The sequence below is a fragment of the Uranotaenia lowii genome, chromosome 2, assembly GCF_029784155.1.
Source record: "Uranotaenia lowii strain MFRU-FL chromosome 2, ASM2978415v1, whole genome shotgun sequence".
NCBI classification, from domain to species: Eukaryota; Metazoa; Arthropoda; class Insecta; order Diptera; family Culicidae; genus Uranotaenia; species Uranotaenia lowii.
Window position 1 is genome coordinate 273,132,508 of NC_073692.1, and position 14,386 is coordinate 273,146,893.

Genomic DNA, 14,386 nt, shown 5'->3' on the forward strand with positions numbered 1-14,386 from the left:
AAATAAAAATTTGTAATTTTAAAAAGCGTTAAAAATATTAAAAATCTGTGAAAAACTTCAAAATTCTGTTATCTGTGTGTGACACAGGTTCTGTGATGAAAATTGGCTCAATATTCTATCAAATTGAAGAATTTTCTGTGCTTTCGACAGCTCTGGTCCTCGGGAACATAAACTTATCCTTGGCCGTCTCCAAAATTTACTGTACACACGTGAGCTGTATGCGCGCGTCTACAACTTTGCGCTTCCATACTTACAGAACTTCCATGACTTTTTCAAGTCGTACACAAGCCACGAAAGGAAAAGGGATGAAAATCTCTGAAAAAAGAAAAACAACATAACTTTTTCAAACATTCTTTGACAGTTTCGGCAACTATCTCACTATCAAATATCTGAAGAATCATAATATCTCACATATTACTCAAAGAATTTTGCTAAAATTTCATTGAGAGATTTTTGAAATAAGCAAAAACATGTGGGAAGTTTTCGAATCAATCTGTTAGGTATAAGAACCAAAAGTTATGCGAGGTAGATGCTAATTTTTAAAGAACTCAGGAAATTTTTTTTTTAAATTTTCGCACACCTAATTTAACCACCTCGTATCAATCACATCAGTTAAACAATACACATCAAAATGCATTCAAACAGCCAAATTTCAATCATACCTACCCAATTTACTTATCAGCCCTATCTCCCATTACTCACCTTAAAAAAGGCACGCCATGTTGAACAAAAATTTAGTATGTGTTAAAAAAAAAGCTTCTAGTAAATTTCTTTTCGCTCAATGTTGATAACATGATATAGTTCTAGGTAAATATTTTATTATTTCTTTCATTCTATTCGCTAAACGGATAAATAAAATTATGTAAATGCATACTGCAAATTTGAAAGTGTCCTTCTATACCGCGGTCCACTGGGACCCCTTATTAGAGGATCCAAGCTCCCTCAATTTTCCCTGAATCCAATCAACGAACATGGGAACATTGGTGTAGGCCCCTGGAACTCCCTTTTGGCCACACCCTATTCCCCATGCCACGATACCCACTTGGTAGTACTGATCACTGTTGCCGGAGGAAGCACAAACCAAAGGAGCTCCGCCATCTCCCGTACACACATCCACCTTTTCTTCGCCACCGGCACAAATGTAGCTCTTGTCTAGAACGAAAAGTGGCCCCAAACGAGTTTTTCGGAAATCTTCCTGGCACTGTCTGTGAGGCAGAATGGGAACCTCTACTCGACGAAGAATGTTTTGAATTTTACCCTTGTTGAAGTCATCTTTTCCCCAAGCGCCGGTAAAACACTCTTGGCCATCAAAATTTGCATTCGGAGGGGGCAAACAGATGGTCTGAATATTCTCGTCGGCATTGAAAGGAGCTTCCAATACTAGCAGCGCTATGTTGTTGTGGTGATGATCGTTGTATCTTTCGTGGTTTATGATGTTTTTAACTTGACGAGTCTAGAAATAAAACCGATATTGTTAGCTCCCAATACGGAAGAAGTCTTCAGCTTTAACAAACCTGGGTGGCATATTTTTCCTTATCAGAACTTGTGTCCCATTCGCCGGCACGAACGTAGATTTTCTCATTCCGATACTCCCTCAGGCAATGTGCTGCCGTTAATGCGACATTGGGCGCGATCAGCGAGGCTGCGCACATGTACACCTCCTTGCGGACGTCAAAGACCATCTCCGACCGAAGCACCATCAACGTCCACGGGAACTCACCTAAAGTAAATTTATGTCTAATTTGTTATTTTGTTTTTAAACCCATCACATGTTGGTAGCTAAATAAAGACAGACTGCTTCAAGAGTGTACACCTACATCGAATTTGTACAACATATATGCGCAGCAAGGATTATTGCTTCTTTTGAAGTTGGTTTAAAATTTAACAGAACGATAACGCCAAACGAAATGTTGTCGTCATTTGTGTAAGGCTATGATTATTTAGAACCCGGGCAGTTACAAACGTGTGTATTTTAAACACTATTCATTTGATCGAAAAAATGTCTATCAATGAAATGAAGGTGTTAATATGATATTAATTATAAAAAATAATTATCGTTAATTACAAATAATACTCTATCCTCATCATAAAATCCCTTTTTATCTTTGCACACTTTTTTCAATTATGTATTGATCTATTATTGGATTATTGGATTGGATTATTGAGCACATCTCGAAGAATTTGACTTTTTAAATTCGTTTTTAACATAAATTTCTTTGTCCATCAGAAAACATCCGTTTAATTGCGTAAAACTGGTTACACAGATTGCGATCTATGGAACTGCTCACTATTAGTTATTTACTTGGTGTCTACTAAGGCAACTAAGGTAAGGCAACACGTTTTGCCTGCCGGAAATGGATTTACTGCATACACGGAAAAAAATTGCATGGGTTTTTCAAATACAGAGTCATGATAATTTTACTATATCCATCATTTAGTATTTTCGACCATGATTTAGTATTTTCTACCAAAAATCTGGGCGATACTACTACGGCATTGTATTTTTACTATGCGATCTTTGACAGCTCATAGTAATTTCCTCGTGTCTAAATTACCATGAGCATGATATTTTGATATCACACAATTCGTGTTCTTGGAATAACTATGCCCATGGTAATGTTGAAACATCGTCATTTGTGTTGTCGAAAATACTATGCCCATTAAAATTCATAGTAATTTTACCTATGTGCTTAGTTTGAGTGTTTGTTTCAGCCGGTCACGATTTTCGGAATGCGGACAAAAATGTTTCGCGGGTACGTAAATGTGGTGATTGCTGTTCCAACCAACCAGGTGACCGGCACACTGGGTGTGTCAAATAGAATCAGCAGTTTTGTCGGGTCAGTGGCAATCTCTCAGGTAAGCAATATTGTATTTTTTTCGTCGATTGCACATTACTCAGATCCGTTTTTTCTGGTCTTTCTTTTGATTATATTTTAAGCTGTTCCATCGATGCGTCTCGAATTCCCCGGCCATGGGGACCTCCCTTCTAACCAGCCACGGAAAATTGTCGGGAGAATCGCAGTTTCCAGAGGATTAACCTTGCCCCCTTTCTGGATCGTTGGCCTCAAGATGACTGCCAATGCATCCAAATCGATTCCAGCGTAAGTAGAACATTTACCAAATTTGATCTACTCATTAACTAATTTTTGTTTTTTAAATTTTTTTCAGAGACTATAACGACAGTTCTAAGAAGACCATTGTTTTGTGATACTTGTAATTTTAAAAATTAAAATGTAATTAATTTTAAAATAAACTATTTTCAGATCTCGGAGAAATTACGAAGAGTTTTAATTCTATCGTATTTCAATATAGTTATACCATGGTGCATGGTAATTTGGTTGTCAAATCAAGCAATATGTACTCATTTATATCATTACATATCATAGTTTTATCATGAAACATGTCAATTTTACTATGCACAATGAAAAACAAACCCATGATTTCATTGACAATTTTACTATGAACGTAGTCGAAATTACTATGCGCAGCCAAAATAAACACAAAGTAAAACTACTATGCGCATGGTAATATCAAGAAGAAAACATTATTGACTCAAAAACATGGTTGCGTGTTGTTCATTTAAACCACGGATTTAGTAATTTTACTATGCTTTTTTTTTGTGTGTAGTTAAGGGGTATGCATTCAGTTATCCCCAATAACCAAACCTTTTTACCATAATTGAGTTTGTGCGGTGTACGAGTTAACAAGCAGACACATACTGCATAAATTGCACTAACCGTGTGTGGCGCGTACGAATACATCCTGACGTTAGCTACTTGTCCTTCTCGTCAGAGTCGCCTCCTCCTTTCGTGTATCAGTAGTTGATCGAGTAAGACGTGTGTACGTCGTGTATTATGGTCCCGTGACTCGGGTGATTTCCAGTAGATAATCAGCGATTGCACATTTGGCGACCATAATAGGACATTTTTCTAAGAAAACCTGCTAAGAAATCACCCGGTCACGAGGACTATTCCTGTTTTTTTTTCGTCGAGAAGTTATTTTGTCCAGAAAGATGAGGTGAGTAAAATGGCGCGTTGAGAGTCCGCCTAAAGAAAAATAAGAAAGCGTGCTGGGAGTCCGCTTCATAAAATGAAAAAATGGCGCGCTGAGAGTCCGCCGAGGCTAGTACAATAAAAACAGCGCGCTGAGAGTCCGCTTTAAAGGAAAAAAAACAGGTGCGTTGAGAGTCCGCCTGGAAGGAAATTCAAACAAGCGTGTTGGGAGTCCGCTTTATAGAATAAGAAAATGGCGTGCTGAGGAGGAAATTATAAATCGTGCTGGGAGTCCGATTTGAATAAAATTAAAAAAATAGCGGTTTGAGAGTCCGTCGTGAAGAAAATTATTAAAAAGCGTGCTGGATATTCGCTGTGAAGTTATTGAACAAAATCGCCAAATGCCTGACAGCGAATTTTAAAAGTGTGCAGGGAGTCCACTTGAAAAAGAAGAAAAAAGGAGAGCAAGTAGGCCGTCAAGGAAATGTGTACGAGAATGATAATAAGAACAAAGAGCAAGCTTACTGAGACAAATTAAGAGTGAGATGGGAAATTGCGAAAAGGCTTGATGAAAAGGCGCTAATAGTTCGCTTGTTTACACTTAAACCAGTACCAGCAGAAAGGCCTTTTGCTTAACAATATAAAAGCATGTAGAGAATCGCCTATAATAAAATTTAAAAAAAAAAATTGTCGAGAATCGCTGGCAAATTCGAACTAGAACGATGAAAGAATCGTGTGTTGGGAATTCGTTTGAAATATGAAAAATTAAAACTGCGAAAATAACTAATAGTACAATCAAACAAAGATGTATACGTTCACAAAACAAGGAATCTATTAAAAGTAATAGAACAAGAAAACTTAGGTATAATCACAAAAGAAAAATGTATTGATAATAGCAGTACAATAAAGTGTGCTAAAAAAACGAAACAACTGAAATTTTTATGATAAATAGCAAAAACATTAAAAAGCATTTCTTCCAGCTCAATTCAATGGAAGGTTTAAACAGTCATGCTCCTTATTCAAAAAGGTCTGCAATTTATAAATTAAAAAAATAACTGGAATACACTCGTATAACCAAAAAATAGAGAGAAGTATATTATATGTTTTTGGAAGAAAAAAACACCAATAAATGAAGCATGTTGCATTGAATAAAGCAAACAGTTAAGAAGGAAACACTAATTGAGAAATTGTGTACAAATTAAGGAAGCTTCTAAATAATTTTAATATTTACGGTTTATGTACATGAATGGAATAAATAAATCTGCAAAAGTTTTGTCCAAATAATTGTGTTTGTGCAGCATACAGGTAAAGGCAACAATATTGAAAACGTGACTTAATAGTTTTGGAACCTCAACAGACTTGCATTTGTAAAGTCCACTTAAAATGAGAAACTTAACTTTTTTATCAAATTCATTGTAGCATTAGCATCAGAAAGGGCAAATATGAGAAGTCCAAAAAAAAAGTAAACCATTTGAATTGCTTATAGGCAGAGTAGTTGTAGAAAGTTATAAGATAATTTAATTTTGAGATAAATGAAAAAGCTTATTGGAACTTACGGAAAAATACGCATTTGAGGATGGAATTATGGTGTCCAGGTCGATCGATTACGTCAAACGTCATACTATAAATGTCAAGAAAAAAATGTGTCCTAAAAGTCCTAAATCTTACTAAAAAAAATTGATATTCATAAAGAGATAAGACCAAAAGTTGACGCTTGACGAATTCTTAGTAAGAGAGGAAGAAATATGTGCTGATATTAGGTGTTCGAATGCTGATGGTTGATCATTTCTAACACTATTTAAAAATAAAACAAAATTGATCTTCGAAAGAATGAAACAAAAGTTATCAAAATTGATATTCAAAAACGACCTTGTTCCAACCGGGAAGAAGTTGCTAATTGAAAAATAAGAAAATTGTCGATGTTGAGGTGAAAAGGAATAACTCAAGTATTTTCTGTTGGAATTGAAAACAAACGAAAGTCGACAGTTTCCAGTGTTCATATGTTGGCTATGGACTCAAAGTTTTTATGTTGTATTAGAAGAATTGTTCTCATCGATGAAATTCGAAAAAGTGCAGCTTCTAAAAGCTGTCATAGGGGATTCGCGAAAGAGATTTGGAAGACACTGGTGATTGCGGTAACCGTCCTGACGTGTTTTTGAGATGAATATGTAGAAAAGTTCTACATTTATTAAGTTTCATTGTTCTCTACATATTTCTCAAATGTATCAAGGTATCAAGGTCAAGTGAATTTCAAATTCATTACGTCCCCTCTATGAAGATTCCAAAGTTTATTAGGAAAGCAAAGCTTAAGGATGTCATCGCTGAAAGTTGTTTATCATGCTCCAAAGAAAACAATGAATTTTGTTAGTCAGGCAGGATAGTCAGAGCATCGATTCAGGGCATATAGTCTAAGTTACTGGCCCTTAATCCAGAACTGCCGCGGCGATCATCGATGCTGCAAGCAGTTCAAGTAGAAGGAAGAAGAAGAAGAAGCATCGATTCAAACAAAATGGAAAATGGAAAAGGATCATCAAGGTTGTAACTTCTTATGCTTCATTCTTTGTGTGATGTTCATGAAATAATATGGATTTTCAAGGATGTTACGCTGCAAAATTTTGAAATGGAAAAGATAGATTAAATATATTGCAATTGACTCAACTTAATTATGGCTTCGCGGTCTCCATTTCTAAACTCTAAAGAGTTAATTATTCAGACATTACAACGCCCTGCAGTCATTGGACGATGAAAGAAAAATCAGAAGAAAACAGTGGTGATTAAAATCTTTTAAGATAAAAGGATATTACAGCGAAAAATTACCAATACTTAATCTAGAGGATTGAAAGATTGTGTTTATTTAACATATGAAACGTATTGTTTGATTTTTCATTTAACGACAGGAAGGGACGTATCGTTTAACGTTGAAATTGCACATTCTATGAAAATATTGTTTTTGCAACCGGACAAACCTGATCATGGGATTTACGCAAAGACTCGCTGGGCAGTAAAGAAAGGGAGCTGGCAACACGGGGTGATTTGTGACTAGTGATAACTACTTAATGGAAATAGAATCCACAGGATAACTCGTTCTCTTCAAGCACTTTAATGCGTCTAGTTTCTATAGCTTTCTTTAGTGTTAGATTATACTGAAATAACAAGGAGCTTAACGTACAAGGAATATGAAAAGCTTCAGAAGAAACTTTCGCAATATTTCTCGGTTTAATAGACTTAGAATACAGTCCATTGCTCATATCTGAATTGGTCTTATCACGTGAATTAAAGTTACTCGTGTTGCGAAGTAATAATTAAAACGCAATATTGGTTCAAACAGCGACGATTTTGTTTTGTTCTCTTGAGTTAATGAATTGCTCATTTTTTTTTCTAGAGAGGAAGGGAGATGTACGGTGTACGAGTTAACAAGCAGACACATACTGCATAAATTGCACTAACCGTGTGTGGCGCGTACGAATACATCCTGACGTTAGCTACTTGTCCTTCTCGTCAGAGTCGCCTCCTCCTTTCGTGTATCAGTAGTTGATCGAGTAAGACGTGTGTACGTCGTGTATTATGGTCCCGTGATTCGGGTGATTTCCAGTAGATAATCAGCGATTGCACAGAGTTCAAGTGTTCTACTATGATGCTTGGTTTGAACTTCGTGAGCATCCTAGAGTGGTTCCTTATACTTCTTAACAATTTGGGATAAACAAATTTCGGAAAAAAAAATCAACAGTACATGAGTTTTCAAGTCGACAAGGAAGAATTTTCGAGGTGATTTAGCAAAATTATTTTTACCATCTCAAACACACGTTAACTTAAAAATCTGAAAAAAAAAAATAGGCACGATAGTTCTTTGCATAACCAATACAACGCTGCCAATATTTGGAACATTCAAACTTTAAGAAGGTAGTTACCACCGAAATGAAGTAATGATTAGGGTCTTATCTTTTTTTCTTGCTATTTCAATTGGAAAATGTACTCTGGTACAGTCGGTTCATGTCTTAAGATCGACCCGGTCTTGTCAGCTTGTCAGCAAGAGATAGACTTCAAATCTCTTCAAACAAGGATTTTTTATCAGTTCAATTTTCGGAAATTATTCCGAATCAATGCCTGGTTAATTGGACTTTTTAAATGCACTTTTAGTCATTATGAGTTGAATTAACAGTCAATTTATGACTGGCGCTTCAACATTAACCCAACCATCTTGTACAAATACAAATTGTGTATTTTCCAGACTTTTGATGAATAACCAAATGCGACAAAGTAAAGACAAGCCGGTTTAAATCTCTACTAAGGAAATATATACTTTTTGAAAATAGGATATTTGACAGTAAGAGGATTATGCAAGATTTACCAGACATTGTTTGGCTCTTCGTAATTTATCAGTTAAAAAACTTTATTTATAGAAAATTAATACGTCCTTCGCCAAACGTCACCCACTACGAAACATGTCCAATTTTGAAAAACCAAGAACATCAATTGGAAATGTCGTTTCGGTTTCAAATTTAGCATTTAGAACAGTGAGGTGTTGAATTATAATCCGTGATCATTTTAAATTAAAACGGAAATACGGTTGGCGCCAGAGTGTTAACAACGCTAATTTTTACACCCTTGTAGAGCCAGGATTTTCTACTTTCATTTAAACCCAAATTAAAAATACCATAACCATTTTTTGAGATAATTCAATCTTTTTTCAATCTCCCTCTCTAGTAAGATCTTGCGTTTTTATTCTTGAATAAGTTGACACGTATTTCACAAATACCTTGAAAATATAAAAAAAAAACTAGCTGATTTTACCCGACATTGCTCGGGTTCAGGCTAGTTAGGCTAGTGAACGGTAGACCATGTGCAACACGAGACCCCATACACCCAACCTTCGGGTAGTGGTCATATCACCTCTTGTCTGCAACTCCGATTCTCTACCAACCCGTGGTGCTAGCTGGGGTGCGAGCAACCTTAGCGGAGATCGGGTACCCAACCCCGGTGGATGCTTTGGTTGCATGCAAACTTAGTTAGGGGGATTCGTATGCGTCTGTTCGCCATGACAGGGGCGGCGTGCGGAGTGCAACAACGTCCTGGAAATCGGCCAAAGACCCACGCGACGAAAAGGGACTAGCGATTGGAAACTTGGAACATGGAACTGCTGGTCTCTAAACTTTGGGGGCAGTACCCACGTGCTCTCCAACGAATTGAAGAGCCGCAAATTCGACATCGTAGCGCTGCAGGAGGTATGCTGGAAGGGCTCCACGGTACAAACGTACCCAGATGGTCGTGCCATCTACCAGAGCTGCGGCAACACACACGAGCTTGGAACAGCTTTTATAGTGATGGAAAAGATGCAAAAGCGCGTGATCGGGTGGTGGCCGATCAACTCACGAATGTGCCGGTTGAGAATCAAGGGCCGGGTCTTTAACATCAGCATCATCAACGTGCACAGCCCTCACCTCGGAAGTACCGGTGACGAAAAAGACGAATTTTACGCGCAGCTGGAGCGTGAATACGACCGTTGCCCAAAACATGATATCAAGATCGTCATCGGGGATTTTAATGCTCAGGTCGGCCTGGAGGAGGAATTTAAACCGACAATTGGAAGGTTCAGTGCGCACCAGCTGACCAACGAAAACGGCCTCAGACTTATTGATTTCGCCGCCGCCAAACGAATGGCCGTACGTAGTACCTTTTTCAAGCACCGCTTCCCACACAAGTACACCTGTAGATCACCGTACCAAACGCAATCACAGATCGACCACGTTTTGATTGACAGCCGGCACTTCTCGAACATGATCGACGTCAGATCCTGTCGAGGCGCCAACATCGAGTCAGACCACTATCTGGTGATGGTGAAGATACGCCCAAAACTCTCCGTAGTGAACAACACACGAAACCGGCGCCCGCCTCGGTTAAACATCGCACGACTGAAGCAACCTGAGGTCGCGGCAGACTACGCGCAATCGGTCGAAGCAGCGCTGCCGGCAGAGGGCGAGCTTGACGACGCCCCTCTCGAGGACTGTTGGGATACCATCAAGACAGCCATCAACAGTGCTGCGGAGAACGACATCGGTTATGTGGAGCGAACTCGACGGAACGACTGGTTCGACGAGGAGTGTAGGAGGGTGATGGACGAAGAGAATGCCGCGCGGGCGGCAGTTGTGCGAAAAGGCACCCGTCGAAATGTGGAAAATCACCGGCAGCGAGTCCGAATTTTCCAGGAGAAAAAGCGCCGCCTGGAGGAGGAGGAGCTCGAGGAGCTGGAGCAGCTGCATCGTTCCTAAGAAACACGAAAGTTCTATCAGAAACTCAACGCATCCCGCAAAGGCCTCGTGCCGCAAGCCGAAATGTGCCGGGATAAGGACGGGGGTATCCTGACGGACAATCGTGAGGTGATCAAAAGTTGGAAGCAGCACTTCGATGAACACCTGAACGGCGCACATGCAGGAGATCAAGACGGTGGGGGAAGGTACATCGCCGGCGTAGCCAACGACGAAGAGGAGCCACTCCCAACGATGAGTGAAGTTAAGGAAGCCATTCACCAGCTGAATAGAAACAAGTCGGCTGGGAAGGATGGTATCGCAGCTGATTGACCCATCTACAAAAAGGGCGACAAATTGGACTGTGATAACTACCGAGCGATCACTGTCCTCAATGCCGCCTACAAAGTGTTGTCCCGATTCCTACTTCGACGCCTAACGCCACATGCAAACAGATTCGTGGGAAGTCATCAGGCCGGCTTTATGGAGGGACGGTCTACGACGGACCAGATATTCACATTACGGCAAAACCTCCAAAAATGCCGGGAACACCAAGTCCCTACGCACCATCTATTCATTGACTTCAAAGCCGCATACGACACGATCGACCGTAACGAGCTATGGAAAATCATGAACGAGAACGGCTTTTCCGGGAAGCTGATCAGACTGATCAAGACGACGATGGATGGAACGCAGTGCTGTATGCGGATTTCGGGTGAATTGTCGACAAGGTGATGGTCTATCCTGCATGATGTTCAACGTCGCGCTAGAAGTTGTTATCTGACGAGCGGTGGGCGAAATGCGGGGCACGATTTTCAACAGATCCAGTCAACTTATCTGCTTTGCCGATGACATTGATATAGTCGGCAGATCATCTGCGACGGTGGAAGACACCTACCGTAAACTAAACGCGAAGCAGGAAGGATTGGGTTGATGATTAATACGTCCAAGACGAAGTACCGGCTGGCCTGCGGGTCCGAGACCGACCGAACCCGCTTGTCCAGTAATAACAAGGTCACGGTCGACGGCGACGAGCTGGAGATAGTTGAAGACTTTGTCTATCTCGGCTCACTGGTGACCGCAGACAATGACACCAGCCGTGAGATCCGGAGGCGAATTATCAGCGGAAGTCGTGCCTACTATGGACTCCACAAGCAACTGCGGTCGAGAAGACTTAGCCCTCGCACGAAGTGTAACCTGTATATGACGCTCATTAGACCGGGTGTTCTCTACGGGCACGAAACATGGATATTGCTCGAGGAGGACCTGCGTACACTCGGAGTATTCGAGCGAGGAGTGTTAAGAACCATCTTTGGCGGCATACAGGAGAACGGAGTGTGGAGGCAAAGGATGATCCACGAGCTCGCGCGACTCTACGGCGAACCCAGTATCCAGAAGGTGGTGAAGGCCGGCCGGACATGTTGCGAGAATGCCGGACGACTGTCCTGCAAAACAGGTGTTCGCTACGACTCCGGTAGGAACAAGACGAGCGGGGGCGCAACGAGCGAGGTGGTTAGACCAAGTGAAGCGTGATCTGGCGAACGTGGGGTGCCCGAGAAATTGGAGAACGGTTGCCATCGACCGAGTGAATTTTAGGAATTATGTTAGTCAAGTTATGTCGTGAGACGGAATACTATATAAAAGGGAGTTCAAAGCAGCATGTGTAATTTGGAATTCGGTAGACCAGTTTCGAATTTCATCAACTAGTATTGTGCTGCCTGCTAAAAAAATAAGACTGTAATTTAAGCAAATATGTAGATGCATAACAACAGTATCTTACAGTTTTCGGAGGCTTCCTGATCCTTATCGGAAATTTCCTGTGAATATTTATTTTCATCGACAGGTACGATATTGGATACAGCATTGGCCTGGATTTCGAGTAGAAATGTTTCGCCGCCGCGCTCAATGTGAACACTCTGGGAAGAACTTTTATTACCAGTAGGTATTTACCTTAGTACCCTCACCCCCACTTTCCTACGGCTTTGACTGGTAGCGACATCTAATGAATGTCATTCCACTTACGAATTTGGTTTGAAACTTAGGTGGATGTTCTCACACACGTTTTCAACACTTTTTGTTCGGTGCCCGTAGTCTGTTCTCTGTGTTTTTACCCATTACAGACCCTGGAGTGTCAATTTAACACTCCTGACTACTTAAAGCCGCTATATTTTCCTTGTTTCTTAACTGATTTGTATAATTTTTATAGTTTCAGAATTTATTTCAACAATTTTATCTTATTTTGCAGCGTTAAGGTAATTAGACCACTTGAACAGGTATGAGTATAAACATATTGTATGATGAGTATAAACATATTGTATAAAGTTGATTTTTGAATGTTAGAAAATCTGAGAAATAGCTAATTTACAAAAAGTTCGATAAGCAGCTACTTTTGAAAATTTGTCAAAAATTCTGGGTTTTGTAATTTGATTTTTTCAGAACTTTTTCACATTTCTTGGGATTATAATCTTAAAAAAAAGGATATATTTGTGCGCAACGTATAGCTTTTAATTTCATTTTTCTTTGACACTAAGTCAAAAATGTTTGAAGCATTTGGTAACTGATCTACAGATTTTTTTCGAAGGAGGATTTTTTCTTGGAATAACGGAATTCTTTGAATAACGGAAAAATAAAGTGTCGTTTCTGAATATTGTATAAAAAACATATTTGAGTTACATTACGATATTTATACAATCGAAATATATACGAACGGTTGAGAAACAAGAGAGATATGGCAAATTTAAGCGAGAAGTGTTAAACTGACACTCAAGGTCTTATTAGGAAGTTATTTTGTCAGGACTTTCAAGATGCGTCCATGAAAAATGTCATGATGAAGAATTAAAGATTAACAGAATTCATGAGGATCCCAGAAGAATATTTTTAATTTCGATTCGCTTGAATAAAAACACAAGCCGCCTAACTTCCAATAGTGTCACATTGATATCCAAGAGCGGATTAGGGTTAATGAGAATGAAGCAGTCTAACACTTACCATACTCGGATATTCCAATTTTATCGCCAACCAGCCTGTAGCCTATTCCTTGCTGATTACGCATGCCGCATTGATCAAAGGTGGATCTTTTATTGGGCTCGATAGCAGCCACAATATCTTGCTCTTCACAGCATGTTTCCAGTAAATCGCAGCCTTCGTCCAATCTGTGAAGTGTGGTGTACAAACTTTCATACCAGCATCGCTTAAGAATAATCTAGTGCCTTACCTCAAATCAAACATTTCGCTCACTTGACTCAGGTGTCCAACATTGCCACTGAATTCGGAAGGAACCACGAACACGTTAGTGCTATTGGCAGCGCTACATTCGTCCTTCTTAACACACCGGCAGCCCTAAGGGGGAAACGTCAAAAAGCCGTTGAAGTGATTCATAGCAGAGATTTATAGTAACAATCATCCCCCGGTTTATCGCAGAATCTTTTCCGCATGATCTTTATTCAACAAAATTACCCCAGATTGCCGCTAAGTTTACTCTCGCCATTAACACCTACCTCAACCTGTTGATCTTTGGTCGAAAGAATCATAAATAACACGATGCCTAATGATGAGGCAGTCACAATTCTAGTCATGTCTACTTTAGTAACGTGCGCTGATCTTGGAAGTAAGCCAACAACTGGTACAATATCCTATCTCCGTTAGCATTGGGCTTTGCCTGTGACCAGGTGAAGATCGGGACGTGTTTTCTCCAAAACAAAAAATGAGCTCGTCTCGATCTTCGGTACTAGTGATGTTCACATTTCCTCGCACAATCTAGCTATACTCGAACGAAACTGGTTTCTAGTGAAGCACTCCACCAAAAGCTTGTCTCGTGACGTCAATGATGGATACTTGATACTTACAGGCACACCTACTCATCAGTCCCAAATGTTGGATTTCGGGAAATCCCGTAAAAATCTCCTGCTCAAGAGGGCGAGTAGTTTTGGGTCGATCAAATGAGGCTATTAACATTTGTATAAATTAACTTAATTAAGATTATTTGGAAATATAAGCGAAAAAAGTGAAGAACATTCTTGCGAGAATTTTTTTTGTGGTTGAAAAACAGCAAAAATTTCTCTTAGCATTCTATTGATGTTAATGAATTTTGCTAGTGATTTATTTTTGCACTTTGATTTCTTCTCCATATCTTAGTTTCATATTCATTTTTTA

At 39.6% G+C, this 14,386-nt stretch overlaps 1 protein-coding gene across 1 annotated transcript; it reads right to left on the reverse strand.

The window, feature by feature from the left end:
- Nucleotides 1-801: 801 nt before the first annotated feature.
- Nucleotides 802-14,083, reverse strand: LOC129746244 (phenoloxidase-activating factor 2-like). The gene is made up of 5 exons (XM_055739812.1): nucleotides 13,732-14,083; nucleotides 13,449-13,573; nucleotides 13,223-13,386; nucleotides 1,515-1,720; nucleotides 802-1,453 (listed from the first exon to the last, which is right to left on the reverse strand). The coding sequence occupies exons 1-5, from the start codon at nucleotides 13,807-13,809 to the stop codon at nucleotides 896-898; spliced, it is 1,131 nt and encodes a 376-aa protein (XP_055595787.1). The 5' UTR covers nucleotides 13,810-14,083; the 3' UTR covers nucleotides 802-895.
- Nucleotides 14,084-14,386: the final 303 nt, after the last annotated feature.